Raw genomic sequence first — 17,695 nt, 5'->3', positions numbered from 1 at the left:
AATGTGTTTTATGACGAATGAAGGAGGCGATGACTTCTGTAATCTCTAGAGTTTACAGTATGATGAAGAGAAGCAGAGATCTGATTATTCTCACCATAGTCATCACCTCCTACTTCATCGCACATATGTGTACATTTATATCCAGACACTTTTATCAGCCAAACAAGACAACACACTTAACTCTAACATATAGATCCTGGATGTAAAAGCAAAACATTTCTTCTGTAATATGGCTCTTATAGATTAAGATACTTAAACATTCAAATTGCATTCTCTTTTCATTTGTACATAACCAAAACATTTGAAGTAGTTTGAACATTTGAACACTACCAACATGGATGAAATATTAAATTAATTTCTATTTTCTTTATAAAATGTAATCTGTCCTGTTCAATGTTTTCATTGTTGTGTTTTATTCACTTGTTCCCGATTAAATGTAATGATTAAAACACACTGAACTACATTATGAATCAATACAGTCTTCATGTGATCAATCAGGTTCGTCCAATTTATTTTTTTTAGATAGCTCATGATTAGGATTTCCTTCACAAATTAATGCTTAACCCCATCAAAATAATAATAATAAAAATAATAATAATTAATAATAAATAAATTAGATATGTTAGTGTTTGTTCACTGACAGTAATTATGTAACATCACACAAACATATCGATCTGTTTAAGAGTTATCCAGCGAAATTAAATATCCATTTTCATTGTTATGACGCACTTTTGATTGACACATTTGATTTTTTTGTGACTGGCAACAAAAAGTCAAATCTCTGATTTGGAAGTCTTATTGCGAATCGGTATCATTCAACGTTATTACAAGGCAAATGTCTCCCCCTGCTGGCAGGTTATTCAAGAGCACATTCCTAACAATGTTATAAACCAGGGGTTTTCAAACTTTATAATGGTAAGGACACCCAAATATGATTACCCTTATGTGAGGGATCCCCATCCTTAAATATATATCCATTTATAGATTTTTGTATAAAAACATTTAAACTCTGTTAGATGAATAGTAATTTTGCTATTATAAAGTAATTAGCAATTTGGCAGATTAAATTTTTTTCTTCTAATTTTCTCCCCGGACCCCAGTTTGAAAACCCCTGTTATATAAGCGAGGCATGATATATTATTATATTATATGAGGATAAAACATTATTATATATTCTGCTTTGTTATATACTGACATCATGGAAATAGCGTATGTTACAAAAAAGTGAGATGAGAATGCTTCTCATTATATTATTTTATTTATTGGACAGTAATGACAAGTGTCGGACATACATTTAACATTCCTCTTTACAATTCCAAAGTGAGTGACATCCTTTCATAAATTCCCATACATCAAGATCCCGTAAACACCACTGTACAGTAACAATAAGATCAGGGAATATGGCTTGTATTCTGTATATACATACATGAAAACTCAACCAGCAGCAATACAGTACAGACTTTAAAGAACAGAAACCAGAACAGAAATATTTTTGTGCAAGCACACCCAATATGTGGCAAAAAAAATGTAATTTGACTATTCTACTACGCTAAAACAGACTAGATTTATTACATTCAGTGGAAGTGTTGTGATAATACTAAAATAATGGAGTTTTAAAAAGATGTTGCTAAATACACAAACGAGTTACATCATCTCTTCAGTAGCTACGACGGATAAAACAGAAAATGTGAAGCATCAGAGCATTATAATAAAAAATGAGCATGTTCTGCCGGTTAAAACAGTTATCATTCTGGGTCATTTACAAAAGCTCTTTATAGTACAGCATTTTTAAATGCGCTATCTCTATAGGGATAAACATGCAAATACTGTAGCAATTGCACCAATGCCCTTTAAAAATCAAATATTGAGATTTGTCAGTCAGAAAAGATAAAGGATTAAGATTTCAAGTTTCATTTTTGATCTGTATTAACAAGGCACGTTTTTCCTATACAACTTATTTATTGGAAAGTGCGGAAATAAGAACAAAACACCCCTAAAATCAGAATTCAGTAGCAAATCTGAGGATATAGCTTGAAAAAATGACTTTATGTGGTTTCACAACAGTAAAACATGTTTTCTTATAGACAACCTATAGTGATTCTTATATTTAAGTGCTTAGGTCATCTCTAAAATGTAAAGGTTCTGTAAATGCACAGCAGGTGCAACTATTATTGCTCTGCACCCATCAATGATCAGAGCTTTCCACTGGCTAAACAGTGTGCCATATTTCCTATAATGACCTTCCATGTTTGTATCCATCTAAGCTATACTGAAAAGCAAACATCCCATTAAATCCTCAAGCAGTTAAAGTGAATTTAAAATGCCTGCTGCATGAAATATTGTACAGATATACATAACTAGGGGACTGCGCACTTACATTCATTTACATTTATGTTTAAACTATGGAAACATCTTGAACTGTACTGAAAAGGTGTATGAGCGATACTATTTTCAGTACATTATATATATATTCAATAAAAATAACTTTTTTTGAGAAATAGAAAACACTTTTGTTATATTTTAAAGCTGTTTTGTTCACATTTCTCATTTAAAATCCTAAAATCTTTAATAATTTTTATGCATCTGGCGAAGAAATACTCAAAATGTCTTTTAAAAACTGTACTTTTTTATACATGAACAAATCAATCATACAGTCCATTTAAAACAAGGATAAAGTGTCGCACGGTAGCACACATTGCATAACCTGTTGATTCTGGTATGAATAAAAGAAAGAAAGAACAAAAAAATATATATAACCTGTGTGAACCCAAACTGATATCTAACAAAGTTTAACAAGAAGAATATACATCACTGCTGATGTCTGACTGTTTAAAATAGTAGCACATATACAGCTTAAGAACTCAAATAGGTTATACTAAGTTTAACAGAGCTCTACATACCAAATGTCAAGCACAGGAATACATGAAGAACAGCTCAATGTACCCAAGCCAATGTAAGTGGCGAACGCTATAAGGCAGTGAGATGATAACTGAAGCACACAGAATGAGTGTCCAACTTTCATAACACTGTAGCGAGGTGGAAAAGGAGACGTGTAATTCGGCTTTCTGTCCCTGACACTGACCCTGTAAGGTCCCAATGGCACCACCCAGAGGGAGCAGCCGGTGCTACATGCAGATCGGGCAGCATCTTAAAATAGCTGGATCATTGATTCTCTGGACTTCCCGACACCAATCCATTTTACTAAAGCAAAGATTGGAAAGATCATTAGGATCATTGAAACTGCTAAATATAAAGATGTGATCACATCAACATTAAGCTCTCAGACTTAAAGTGAAAAGCCATACCAGGCACGTCAAGGTGTTCTTCAATGTAAAGAACATATTTCCTTGCGTTTTCGGGAAGCTCTTCAAAGGTCCTGGCAGCGGATGTGTCGGTATTCCAGCCGGGTAAAGTCTCATACTGGACATCAACCTTTTGCAAAACCTCTTGGTTTGCTGTGAAACACGTATGATGATGTTCAGCTACACTACATTTACAGCTAAAGTTATAAATATCAGATTCCACATTTTGTTACTCTTTCTATATGTCAGGATGATATTTTACAACCGAATGATGGCAATTCACAATTACGTGCTGTTGTTATGTGGCGTTTTAAGCCTTTAACCATGACAATATTCACAATAAGGCACAGCCACTCATACCTTGTTGTGTAAATAGGCTTAAATGTGACCACGTCGGTGAAAACCCAGCTGAAGTAATTTACTGTTTCTAATATAAACCACATATAACTTTGATATCTTTATATCATGTCAAAGATTAACTTTGATGCCCCTTATAATGACATCATGAGACTTTCGCCCTGAATTTCATAGACAGGGTCACAATTGAGCTCCTTACCTGGGAAATGTGGGATGGCTTCACCGTTGACTTTATATGCCACACCAACTTTGATCTCAGGTAGCACATCCAAGATGTCTAGTTTGGTGAGAGCTAAACTAAAGACATACAGAAACAAGAGAAGAAGAATGTAAGAATAAATACAGATGTCAATGTTACACAACAAATGGGAGGTTTAGTTGAATTCTCACGCTGTAAAGCCATTAATCATGTGGGCATATTTGATAAGCACCAGATCCAGCCAACCACATCTCCTTTTGCGACCTGTGGTCACGCCCACTTCCTTGCCTCTTGTCTGCAAGAGCTCTCCAATATCCTTAACACACAGGTAGAATATAACTACTTCAATGTCTGGTGTGATGCAATTTAACAATCCCAAAAAGGTGCTTAGCATGAGCTACGGTGCTGATATGATGACACAATGGTTAGAGTGCTTTTGCACAATAAACCTTCTTTCCACCAGATGGAGCCATTTTAAAACCAAAAAAATCTGTGTTGGAAGCGTTAACTATATAAACACAATAACACATATGATGTCGCTGCAATGCAAACTCATAAGGACCAAGATATAAAATATTACAAATACTGGATATTACTGTATTCATTTATTTATGCATTAGAATATGAACCATTCCTTATTAAGTAGTATCCAAACACCGTGTGAAAATAAAACATGAGGTTAAGCAATCAGCTTCTTACGTTGTTCTGTTCTGTAGGGAAAGCGCCAATCCCGACTCTAGTGGTATAGGCCTTGACAACTCCATAGACCTCGCCAACATTCTGGGGTGGCATGCCCAGACCCGTACACACCCCTCCAACTGTACAGTTTGATGAGGTCACGAAAGGGTATGTCCCTAGAACAAGAACATCACGTAAGGTCTGTGTGTCTGTAGTGATGCTTTAGATAATACAGCGATAATATAATAACATCTGCTTCACGTCGGAGCCTGATCACACTGTCTGGGCTTATTTCTGCAATAACAACCTGCTGCCTGTGCATTTTACCACATATTATGGATTTTACCTCATAAGTAAGGCAATGAGCATTAAATATTTGATTTATATAATATTTAATGAATATATATTAATATTTGAAATATTCAAATATAGACTGTCCATGAGGAAAACATGTTAACTATTTGGTTTGTAAATATAATGTCTTAACATTAATGTCTTAATGTGTTAAAAGACATTTATATTTCATTTTGTGTAATATTAAACTGTACCTGTCAAAATGCTTTGCAGCATCCACGTTACTGTGTTATTAGTTTTAAGCGGTAACCTTGAAATGTCGCGACTCATTTTAATAATTAAAGTGTAATACATTTTTATAAGTACAGTACAATAGGCCTCTGTATCACACCTAAATCTACTTTAAGAAAAAACACACTGAATAATACTGATGTTACATAATATGTTATGTTTATGGCAGATTTTATGAACAATAAAAAAATTGTTTAGTTATTATTATTTATAGGGCTGTCACAATTATTAAATTTCCATTTAATACAGTGAGAAAACAGCATTTAAAGAAATGCTGCAAAACCTTGCTAAGTAGTATGAACTGCCAGGTAAAACATACAAAACAGCAATTCAAAATTTAGGGAAGTGAAGGATGCTATTCTTAAGGATCTATAAGGACATGTTGTCCAATACTAATTCAATTTTTTCAGTTATTTTATTGTGTTTATTTCTTATAAAGAATTTTCAGTTTTTGAAAGATATATTCATTAAATAATTACTTTTAAATATGTGTTATATGTATTTATATTTACTGCCTCTGCCAGGTAAACCTTGCAAAAGATTTTATTTAAATAATCACAACAATGTGTGAAAATTATTTCATGAACAAACAAACAAAAATTATGAGAATTAAATGTCAAAGCAATAAAACAGACAATCGTCACAAGTCCTAAAACAGGCAATTAATCGTTATAATTATCACAATTTATTAGACAATTACCCATCAGCCAAGTTTCATAATCGTAACAGCCCTAATTATTTATTTAAATAACAGAGGTGACCCCGTGAATAAAACCGAATTAAAATAAATAAACAAAACAAGCACACTCACGCAGTCACATGGCAGACTGCAAGTGTATCATTCACATCTACGAGCCGACAACTCCCAGAAGTATACTGATATAGAAAGACATTCCCGGGAAGTTTAAAAATGGGCACCAGCTGGTTACCACAAATAGTGTAATCTTACATTACACTTGCTCAGGAAATAGATTGTGCTATCTATATGGGCGTCTACTGTACATTACTCACCAAAGTCGATGTCCAGCAGGGCAGCATTGGCACCCTCTACCAGAATTTTTTTGGAAGGTCCATGAAGTGCCTCATACATGAAGTAGACCCCATCTCTCACCATGGGCTTTATCCTATCGACATATGACTGAAAGGAATACAAGCCACGTTCAGTCTTTTTAAAAAATAGTAACTTTTTTTGTACTGTTACAATGTTTGTAATATACAGTATATAAAAGAAAATATTTAATGCTAACTTATTACATAATTCTCCCCGTATAAGATCTAACTTTTAAGGGGACATTGCACAAGACTTTTTTTAATATGTCAAATAAATCTTTGGTGTCCCCAGAGTACGTAAGTGAAGTTTTAGCTTAAAATGTCATATAGATCATGTTAAAATTGCCACTTTGTAGGTGTGAGCAAAAATGTGCCATTTTTGGGTGTGTCCTTTAAAATGCAAATGAGCTGATCTCTGCACTAAATGGCAGTGGCATGGTTGGATAGTGCAGATTAAGCGGCAGTATTATCCCCTTCTGACATCACAATGGGAGCCAAATTTCAATGACCTATTTTTTCACATGCTTGCAGAGAGCTTTGTGAACTTTTTAACCTAACCATCACCAAAGTTCTTGGTCTGTAAAGTAGTGTAGCCGTATCTAACTGCATTTTACCTTGAGTTTCTCAAGCTCTCCATCCACATCAATCTCAAGAGAAGGGTACATCGACGTATACTGGGCGGCCAAGATTTTAAATCTGTAAGAAGGGCCACTTGCATGGGTGTCTGGTATGTGCCATGTGTATTTATACAGAGATTGTTTAATAATGAGAATAATGATTGGATTAACAGTCGAACACACTGTCACCTCTCTGAAAACTCTTGGAAATCAGCCAGAAGGTCACATATCCTCAGGCCACTGCGAGCAGCTTTTGCAGAGTATACAGGCCCAATGCCCTTCTTTGTTGTACCTAAACTGGGTGGAAATGCAGAGGCAAACGTGAGTTTCGTGACCTAAGTGATGTTCAAAAACTTGCTTAGATATTATCTGATAAAAGATAAAAGGATATGCTGTGGGCTAGAAGAGAATCGAAAGCAATTTTTTAAAACATACGAAACAGAAATGAAGACTAGAAACCTCTCTCATGGTAGAATATCTATTGTGTCTATTTTAAAACTGTTACTAAAACAAAGAAAGCTACAGTACAGATATAACAATAAACAACATGTTGATGGTGCGATTATGCATGTGCATAAAGCAGGGTTTTACTTTTTGCCAGCTTGCTTTTGTCTCTCCTGTTCTTGGACTCCATCCACAGCTTGATGGAAATCAAACACTAGAAAAAGAGGAGTGTATACATTACACTGAGACAGAGTACTACTGTGCTCACTGTACTTACTGCGCTTGAAACATGATAAGATATAATAGGTTACCATAACAGTATTTGTTTAACCTACAATTAATCGCAGTATCCATTTATTATTGTTGCCCCTGCTGAGAATCTACAATTACAACAACAGACTAATGGCAAAGTTAACATTACTATTAAAATACAACAGGACCTTGAATTAAATGGATGTTTTAAAGAGATTTCTAACCCTAATGACAACTTTTTGGTAACAATTTACTTAAAGGGGTGTTCATAAGACATGACATGACATTGTGACGTGTCATGAACATGAAGGAGATTTTATGCATGTTTATGACAACTGTCATTAAGTGTCATTCGTTCAATTATCTCATGTTTAATGCAAAGATGACATTGTATGAGATGACGTCTTTGTTATGACAACTTGACATTACCAAGACTACATAACTGACCACTTTTTTACCAGTGATACAAATTGAATTTGTCATTAAATTATTGTTAAGTGTTAATACTCTGTCATATAGCTTTATAACAGCGTCATGAATATTTTTCTTGACCTCAACTACAGTGGTACAAATATAATTTGTCATTTAAATGTCATTAAGTGTAAATACTCTGTCAAATAGTTTTATAACTGCGTCATGAATATTCTTCAGTTCATTATGTTTTTTAAAGTTTCCTCCATGTGATTAAGAAATAAAATAAATCATCCATTAATAATAATAATAATAATAATAAAATTTATAAAATTGTATTTTATTGCATTTGGAGACAGATTCATCTAAAATTAAATGAAAGCCGTACAATAATGGGTTAAGTCATGCAGTGTTGGGTCCATATCGCTGGAACAACAGTTTATTACATTAAATGAATTAATTAAATGTTTGTTTAGTTTTTTCTTCTATGTCAGAACATTTCAGAACCCTTTGTGTGAGGAGGTTTATGTATTGTGCACATACATAAAGTTAAGTATAATATTTTGACATATCTATTGCATTTTGTTAAGGTATTTTAAATAATTTGACAGAGTATTAACACTTAATGACATTTATATGACAGTTTAATGTAATGTTAACCCATAAAGCTAGGTAGTTTCTTAAGTTTAATAATTATTCTGCGATGTCATGTTTATGACAGATTTATGACAAGTTATGATGTATTTTTTTATGTCAAGTTCTCATAACAAAGACATCTCAAACAATGTCATCTTTGCAACAAAAATGACACAATTAAACAAATGACACTCAATGACAGTTGTCATGTCATTATTATGAAGGTGTCATGTCTTATAAACACCCCTTCAAGTAAAGTGTTATCCAATTTTTTAATTTTTGAGTGAACTAACTATCCATATAAGCATACTTTTTTTTTTTAAATATGAAACCAAATAGTCAAAGTAAATGATGCAATTTTATGTTTTATTGCATATTCAAGTTTTATGATGCATTGCTGCATTGTTTTGTAACTTGTTTTGAATGGAATTCTGGGAAATGAAGAGCAGATGTTAAATCAAAAACAGGATTGTGTTTATATTCCTTTCAACCTACCAATGTGTGCACGGTCAGAGATGATCAGCCTCGTCTCCCAGCCTTCCAGACCTGTGAGTAAACAAACTGTTAGACTCATGCCAATCCTCAATTTCTACATACAGCCCAAGGGCACAAACCTTTTCCTTTACGCATATTCTTCTCCGCCTCATCAAACAGGCCTGGCAAATGAATGACTACACCATTGCCTGCATCAAACGAGAAATTGTTACTCATCATCACCTAATTAAAATTCCACATCAAGATGTCAAGCAGTAACGGTAGTGTTGGAAATGACCAGAATAGTAAAAAAAGATTTAAATACCCTGTGTGTTTAAAACTATTTAATATTGTTTATAATTTTATCCAATATTTACTGAATTTAGATCAACTCAATTAGGCTAAATATTCAACCTTTACCATTAATCGAGCTAAAAACTCAATACATGTAGAAATATCAGCATTCGTTTTTTATAAATAAACACTATGTAGGGCATAGGTCTCCAACGTTGTTCCAGGAGGGCATCTATCCTGCATTAGTTTCAACCCTACTCCAACACACATGCCTGTAAGGCTGGATTTACACTGCAAATCTTGATGCCAAATTCTGATTTGTTGCCTGCAAACGTGTTTTTTTAACCACCACTTAAATAATATTTCAAAAGCGACTCATATCCGATATCTGCATTTACACTAAACACTTGGCAAACAATTCAAGGTAGACATACTGACCCCAAACAGCTTAATCCTCAGAGGAAGTAAAACGTTGCGACATGCAATGGACACATACAAAATAATTCTATAAGATTATAGAGCTTTATTTCTGTAACAAAAAAAATGTAAACATTACTACATTAAGCGGAGCCGTCGTTCTCTAATGCGCTGCTAAAAAGAGTCATGTGATAGCCGGTGATGTCCACCTGAGTTGACGTCATTTGCCAGTGTTGCATTTTGCCCTTACATTGCAGATGCGAATGCATGTATCCGATTCATATCAGATCTATTTCCACATATGAATGAAGCCAGAAATCGATCGGAGAATATCAGACTTTATGCACTTTTTTCTCCTTACCGTGGGTTCACACCAGCCACGTTTGAGGTGTCAAATTCGCGTCTACCGCGTCTAGTTTGCCACTTGAACATTTTGAGTTTACTTGCTTCATTCACACGTGAAAGCCGTGCGTGAAATTCTAGTCACCGAGACATTGAGACGGAAATCTGCATCATGGAGGGGCTTCTGCGACTCCGCTCACTTCCTGTAATCACGTCACTACTACAGCAAGCTCCTGATTGGTTAACGCCGTGCGTTTTTCCGCCAAAGTTAAAAATTTTCAACTCGCCTGTTTGCCACGGCAACGCGCCATTCGCGCGAATGAGGCGGAACCGTTCCTGCCGCGCTAAACGCCTCATTCACGCCGCGAGACCTCCAGACGCACGTCAAAACATCTTCACATTGAAATCACTCGCGCTTGACACCCTTTACCGCGGCTGGTGTGAACGCAGCATTGCTTGTTCGTCGGTCATATCCGATCTGTGTCACTTGAGGAGAAAAAAATTGAGTCACTTCAAACAGGCAAAGTAAATGCGGCCTAATTTTTATGTAGCCCTGAAGAACTTGATTAGCAGGTACAGGTGTGTTTGACTGGGAACTGAAATCTGCAGGACAGGTGCTGCAGATGAACAGGTTTGGAGATCCAGCTGTAGGGTCATGACCTTAAGAACAAGCCTAAAGTAGTAATGGCTAAATAAATGGTTACACTGTCAACCCTGTTACTAAAGGAATAACCATATCTCAACAAATGGCACAAAGTAATTTATTAACACCTACAGTGTTTTAAATCATAAAGAATATTACTATAAATGTAAAATATTAAAAATGCATCATAATAATGTATCATACATCACTGATAAATTAATAGAAATGACAGAAGGCAGTTAGGGCCATTAGCAAAATTGAATTTTTACAAATAAACTGCACTCTGCTATATTAGTCTAATAGGCTGGCCAGCATCCAGGCACTATAAGTGCACACTGTATCAGTAAGGTGTGGCATCGCCAAAGTGAAGACCAATCCACCAATATTAATCTACTACGTCTCACATAAAACCTAACAGAAGAGAGAAGATTGGTCAAGTACTCACCAATAAATGCTGTGACTTTGGGGTTGATAATCCCACTGGGTAGAAGGTGGAAGTCATATTCAACTGAATCAACAACAACTGTGTGGCCTGCATTGTTTCCACCCTAGAGAAACCCAAAGTACTAAAATTATCTGCTTGCTTTTCAACCCTTGGAAAGAAATCATACAAATCATTTTGACAGTGAATGGATTATGCTTCAAATTAAGGTCTACACTGTGCAGTCTACAGTTATCTTTACAAAAATTATACAAGTACCCTGGACCAAGAAAACAGGCATGCATAGACTTGCAACTATAAGATGAAAAACATAAAAAATGTCAAGCATGTAAACATTATTGATTTGGGTTGTTACTGTAGGTGTGGGTTTAAAATGGCAACAACCCTATCCCTACTCTTTTAGTCGAGACAAAATGCATTGCAAAATGCTGCATTGTCCATTTATTCTCCAGAAAAATTACATAAAAGATGGATGTTTTGTTGACTAAAGAGCAAGTAAATCGAATCACAGAAGACATGTGAAACTTCAACCTCTGACCGTCACCATGTCCTCACATGCGTCTGTTTTCAACATGGTCTTGTTCAGCACATCTGAGACAGTTCTCACAGTGAGCTCAATAAATCAAGCTTTACTTCAGCAAGGAACAGGACCAATGCTATTTCTGGATAGGTCTCATTTGACCAATTTGATGGTATGTGTATGTGAATGCCTCTCCTTTTTAGATCCATTTACAATGTTCCCATACCTACGGGGAGTGTTGCAGAAGGCCCTCTAACATTAGTATTATTATGGGATCTGATTTCAAGGTTGTGTCAAGTGAAAGAGCCTCGGCCTGGGAGGTCTAAACACAGATTGAGCTAAACCTCCATCACATTGATTTTTGCCACCAGTAAGTTAAGAAGCTTTAGTACTAGGTGATATTTGTTTTTTACGATTCGTATCATAAAAAACAACCTAGTGCTAACGGATTAATAAGGTCTATTGTAAGAACTTGAAAAATAATAAAACGTATGCATTTAAGGTTAAAACGTTTCCAACCTTTTAACATTTTATAAAAAGTAATTTCACAGCCAAAGCAAAAAATGTCAACTGATCTCACGGAAAGTTGTGTTTGTGTCCATGGCACGAAATTCAGCTTTTTTTCGTGCCTTTAGCGCAAATATCTTTTTCGTGTCATTCGCATGAATTTCTATAAATAGTTTTTCGTGTCCGTTGCACAACTTTCTTTTTCGTTTCATTTTATGTATTGTTTTCTCCATAGGTCTCATTCACTTAACATGTGCAAGCACAAATTTGTGCGTGAGATGTGCGCACGGATGTTTTCACGAACAAATCGTGATTCAACAAAATTCCTTTTAAATGTACGCAAAAATTCAAGAAAACCTAAAACCACTCGTACGCAATAATCACATACGCTATAATCAAATACTAGGCTATAATTATTATGGTTTATTATAATGTTAAAATATAAAATTAACATGATTATATTTTATATTGTAATATTTTTTGATTATATATTATTATACATAATCTATATTATCATTATACATTATATTATACATTATTATAGCCTAGTTATTTTTTTCTAAACATATAAAGAAGATGGCGTAATGATAAATCTTCACATTTTCTATCCTCACTTTTTAAATCTCTGTTTGAAAGCATCTGCTTAATGCCTAATGTAGCCTAAACGTCATGTTAATGTAATGAGAAGTCCAAACGTCAATCACTTGATCTCCTGTAGGCCTATATGTTTTATTTTAGATACAGATGCACGTCTCTGTCATATTAATTAATGTCATATTTGTTAAAGCATCCAATACGTCTTTAATGTATAAGAACAAACTCATGTGCGTACGCACGTGTTGTAAATTAGGCGGAAAGTTTTCGTGAGTGCGTATAAATACGAAAAACGTACGCAATTATTAGTGAATGAGATCCATTGTTTTTTACTATTTTCTTACCATTCTCGATTGGGGTTGGGGTTAGAATCACTTTCTGTTACATTTTTAGACATCCTAACCCAAACTCTAACCCAACTCTAGGTTTTAAAAGTAAAAGAAAAACGTGTAGAAACCAATACATAAACTACATCCAAACCCCAAATCTAACCCCAACCCCAAGTGACAATGATTTAAAAATAGGGGGGGGGAAATAGAAAACAATATATAAAATGACGAAAAATATAGTCGTGCCACGGACACAAAAAACTATTTATAGAAATTCATGCGAATGACACAAAAAAGACCTTCGTGCTCAAGGCACAAAAAAACTGAATTTCGTGCCATGGACACAAATAAATTAATCAACTTTTTTGTGACTAAAACACAACTTTCCGTGAAATCATGTTGAAGAAATGTTAAAGTAACTTTTAAATAGACTTTGTATGTGATACAACCTTAAATGTACAACAGATCTCAGAAGAGCTGAGTCACACAATGAGTCAACAACCTGGAAGATTGTTTTTAATTTTGTTGTTGGTCACTTTTGCTCCGATGACTGCCTCTACATCCGTGTGTTGGATGACCTCCCATATTCCAAACCTTGCAGTCTAAAAGTGGCTAGTGTGAGTGATCTGTCCCAGCATTTGCTTGAGTAGGAACAAGGGCACAGGCCTCCTGTACACAGGAATTATTACTTTATCACCCACAATGACACAGCATACCGGCCAATCACCCTGTGTTCAATACTCTTAAAAGCTAGACAACATCTGCCAAATGCATAAGTGGAAATGAAGTGTTTCCATGTTTGGTGATGATCTCGTGGTGTTCAGTCTTTACTTTGTTTAGTTAGTTTCTCAGAAATATGACAAAGTTTGTGTGTACATTTAAGTTTGTGTTTGAGAAAGAAGCACAGAGACTATCCGATTGATTTATCTTTTGTAAATCTTAATTGCTTCATATAACAAACACGTGTCAAATTCTGGACATTCTCAAGGGCTAGTGTTTAAAAGGAAATGCTCTGGATCAATAAACAATTACGAGGAAATCCACAGTAATACACTTGCAGTGGATGTCTGTATATTGAAATCAAATGCCCTTCTCTTAAAAGTGCATTAATGTATACATTCACAAACTGTGAATGATTGTAATTAATTACTTTGCTTGATTTACATTTTGGGGTCAGTGTATCACTGATGCGAATAATAAACTTGTATAAAACTATCTAAAGGTCCACTGTGTCGATTTTTAGCGTCATCTATCAGTATCAAAAAGCGCTCTATAGATTGACATTTGGCTTTAAAATAGCAGGTCAAATATCAGCAAGCAGCACACATGGACATGCGCATAAACAAATAGCACATTTCACAATTAAAATACTTAAACACTACAGTCAAGAGATTTCCACAGAGACAGAATTATCAAGTAAACCAAAGGACTTAGAAATGCCAGACATGTATGGCTAAAAATACACTGAGACTCCACCACCCTTACATTAAAATAACACAGACTTAAAGACTGATACTGTACAATAGGGGTTAAAAAGTCTAAAACAACACCGGAAATTTAAAAATTAAGATGATAAATTTTGCCCTTCCTTTAGGTCACTAATTTAATAAAAATATGGGACATATTGGACCACATTAACTCACAACTTAATATACATAAGATAAGATTTGCTTGTGCCAGACAACTTATCTTCCAAAGCAACATGTGACTTGTCATTCTAGTGCTTATAGTACCACATTTTGGCTTGAATGGAGGTATTTCATAGTCTCAGGTAATTTTAAAACTTATTCCTTAAATGCTCTCCCCTTGGGTTTTAAAAGAAGCAAGTCATACAGGTTTGGAAAGACATGACGGTGAGTAAATGGCAAAGACAATCAAAATTAGTAGCCTGGAGTTTGATCCAAATGCTTCTGACGTCTTAAACTGGTGTGACATGGAACAGAAACTTTTCCCATTACATCCGCCCATAGGGAAAACCAATCAAACTGCTGAGTGCATTGCTTTTTATAAAAAGCTCCACACTATCTTCTTTCATCTTATCCATTTCTACAACACACACATGACACAGTCTGCGTAGTACAGCGCACTGAATGGCCTAATTGAATACGGTTACAATCTTGGCAGAATACAAACTCCTTAGAACAGAATACTTGCAACGTGAACCTGTTATTAATACCATGCATAGTGACAGGGTGTAAGGCAGCCTACACTACTCACTCCAGCTTAAAACATAACCACTGGTTAAAGTATAACGGAACTATACATGCCTAGACATGACAGTTAAAATGAATAGATCTATAAAAGAACAAGACCAACAACCTTTACATTTGCATAGAGTCTTACAGAAGTCATATACATTATAGAGAAAGTTGATAAACAGGAAATACACACAACAGTTGACAGATTTTAAGCAACAGCAAAGCTGCAAGTAAGTAGCTGAGGCAGAGCCACCTGTTTCTCTATGACATGCAATGGGAAATATGTTGACATATGAAGGCACATGCAACCTAAACAATTCTGTTGCAATTATGCATTACCACATTTGTCTTAAAGAGATAGATACCCTTGTGATGTTATAAATATCTTTGAGTTTTTATTTTATTCTTTTGCATTACCACATTTGTCTTAAAGAGATAGATACCCTTGTGATGTTATAAATATCTTTGAGTTTTTATTTTATTCTTTTTTCTGAACATAAAAGAAGATATTTTGATGAATGATGGTAAACACACAATTGACGGTACCAAATGACTTTTATAGCAGGAGAAACAAATACTATGGAAGTCAATGTGTACCGTCAACTGTGTATTTATCATCATTTATCAAATGATCTTCTTTTGCATTCAACAAAGAAACTGTTAAAGGTTTAAAACAACATGAGGATGGGTAAATAAGGGGTAAAACTATACATTTAATCTGTTTAAACAATAATTTTTTTTTTATTATATTCGTATAGAGACATTATACATAAATGCAAATAGATAAGGTTAAAAAATCATAATCGTATAAAGATTTAGTGATTTTTAGCAAATAATAATACTTAAGAACTGAACTACAACTTTCTTTTATATTTGACATATTATAATATACTGTAAAATTTCCAGATACATGTTGTTCATGACTGTTGTAACCATGTTTTAACAGATACAGAAGTATGTGTGTATACAGTAGTAAACAGCCGCACAGTGACAACAACAATTACAGCAACTGGTTTATGTATAATTGTAATATAAAAACACCTTCAGGAATGGTAAACTTTTAATGATTTCTGCAATGCACACATGTACAGCTACCTGTAAACAGACCCTACATAATCCTGACATTGCTGGGCTAAAAGGTGCACTGAATGTAATCTATTGACATCGCATTTCTATTAATCTACTGACAACGTATACTGCTCAAAACTACAGTCAGTCAGTCAGTCAGTACTGCAAAAATACAGTCAAGGTGACATTAGTAAACAACTATTATACACTGCTAACTTCAGCACTCCAATTATAACTCGCAGACAGCGCCGTTGGTCATAATAGACTTTTTCTAATTTAACACGATGCTGCGCAGACAGACTGATAAATTACATCAGAGAACCGCGAGAGCGATTCGAAAGCTGTTCTGTCGAATCACTCTCGCGATACTTGGATATCATCGTACACACTTAATAACAGTGAATCACTGGCGCTGTATATGTAGGCGGTTCGTATATTTCCGCTTTATAATAAAGCAGCTAACCGCTTTCAAAAGCCCTAGCCAGCAAACAAGTGCAAAAACAAAATCACACACACTATACACGGTTCAAAACTGACTGCCAAATGATCAGCTATTTATATTTCAATACAACCTAAAATTCTGATTCGACACTTTATAAACATTATCACGACGTAGACATCGCTTCAAAACGAAACAGCCTACTAAAGACACCGCTAGCACGTAGTTACCCATTCAATGTTGTCAGGGACATTAGAGCAATTAATGTGAAGTGATCCAATATAACACTAACAGTTAGGGAGGATGTCATCACATAAATGCCAATTTTTGAAGCACATACAGCCTTATAGACAACATACATTGCTCATTAACTACCTGACATCTGCAGACTATATCCGCGTTCTGGGCCAGCAAGTCCACCACCTTTCCTTTTCCTTCATCGCCCCACTGAGCTCCGAGCACCACGGTCACTCTATTGCCCACTTCTGGGGTTTTCACCCGGCTCGTCGTGTCCTCACTGAGGGATCCTCCGTCCTGCGACTGTACATTTCCGCTGTCTGACATGACCGCGTACCCCTCTTCTCCGTCCGCAGCTCTGCAATGGTCCTCCAACGCACACACACACCTGAGCAGACACGCACTGGGGGCGGAGCATCGAGTGTGTACTGAGGCCTCTAGACACGCCCACGCCATACAAAGTAGCTTGATTTTGTACTTACTACTCATTCTACATATATTGTGTTTTGGAAATATCTGTCTGATGCTGCAGATGTTACAAACAATATGGCGCTATACGTACTGTCAAATTTAAATTAAAATAATTTAATATTATAATTTTATTATATTCATTAATGTAAACGTATTTACAGATTATTCCAGTCTCTAGCAAATTTGGTT

General features: G+C 35.2%; 1 protein-coding gene across 1 annotated transcript; it reads right to left on the bottom strand.

The window, feature by feature from the left end:
* Positions 1–1,236: 1,236 nt before the first annotated feature.
* On the bottom strand, positions 1,237–17,444 carry adss2 (adenylosuccinate synthase 2). The gene is made up of 13 exons (XM_055170253.2): positions 17,174–17,444; positions 11,147–11,249; positions 9,146–9,214; positions 9,027–9,077; positions 7,380–7,446; positions 6,978–7,085; positions 6,786–6,867; positions 6,133–6,259; positions 4,558–4,712; positions 4,050–4,174; positions 3,859–3,956; positions 3,306–3,455; positions 1,237–3,201 (listed from the first exon to the last, which is right to left on the bottom strand). Exons 1-13 carry the CDS (start codon positions 17,360–17,362, stop codon positions 3,149–3,151), a joined length of 1,377 nt encoding a protein of 458 aa, XP_055026228.2. The 5' UTR covers positions 17,363–17,444; the 3' UTR covers positions 1,237–3,148.
* Between the last annotated feature and the right edge of the window lie 251 nt (positions 17,445–17,695).

Source organism: Misgurnus anguillicaudatus, chromosome 11 (genome assembly GCF_027580225.2).
Source record: "Misgurnus anguillicaudatus chromosome 11, ASM2758022v2, whole genome shotgun sequence".
NCBI lineage: Eukaryota > Metazoa > Chordata > Actinopteri > Cypriniformes > Cobitidae > Misgurnus > Misgurnus anguillicaudatus.
The sequence above is the reverse complement of the archived record's forward strand: the minus strand, read 5'-3'. Positions and strand labels throughout refer to the sequence as shown.

Excerpts from the sequence above, each read along its gene's own strand:
- adss2 (XM_055170253.2), bottom strand. The coding sequence starts at position 17,362 with ATGTCAGACAGCGGAAATGTACAGTCGCAGGACGGAGGATCCCTCAGT. Across the intron at positions 9,078-9,145 it reads GAATATGCGTAAAGGAAAAG|GTCTGGAAGGCTGGGAGACG; the intron begins GTTTGTGCCCTT and ends GTTTACTCACAG. Across the intron at positions 7,447-9,026 it reads CTCTGACCGTGCACACATTG|TGTTTGATTTCCATCAAGCT; the intron begins GTAGGTTGAAAG and ends CTCTTTTTCTAG.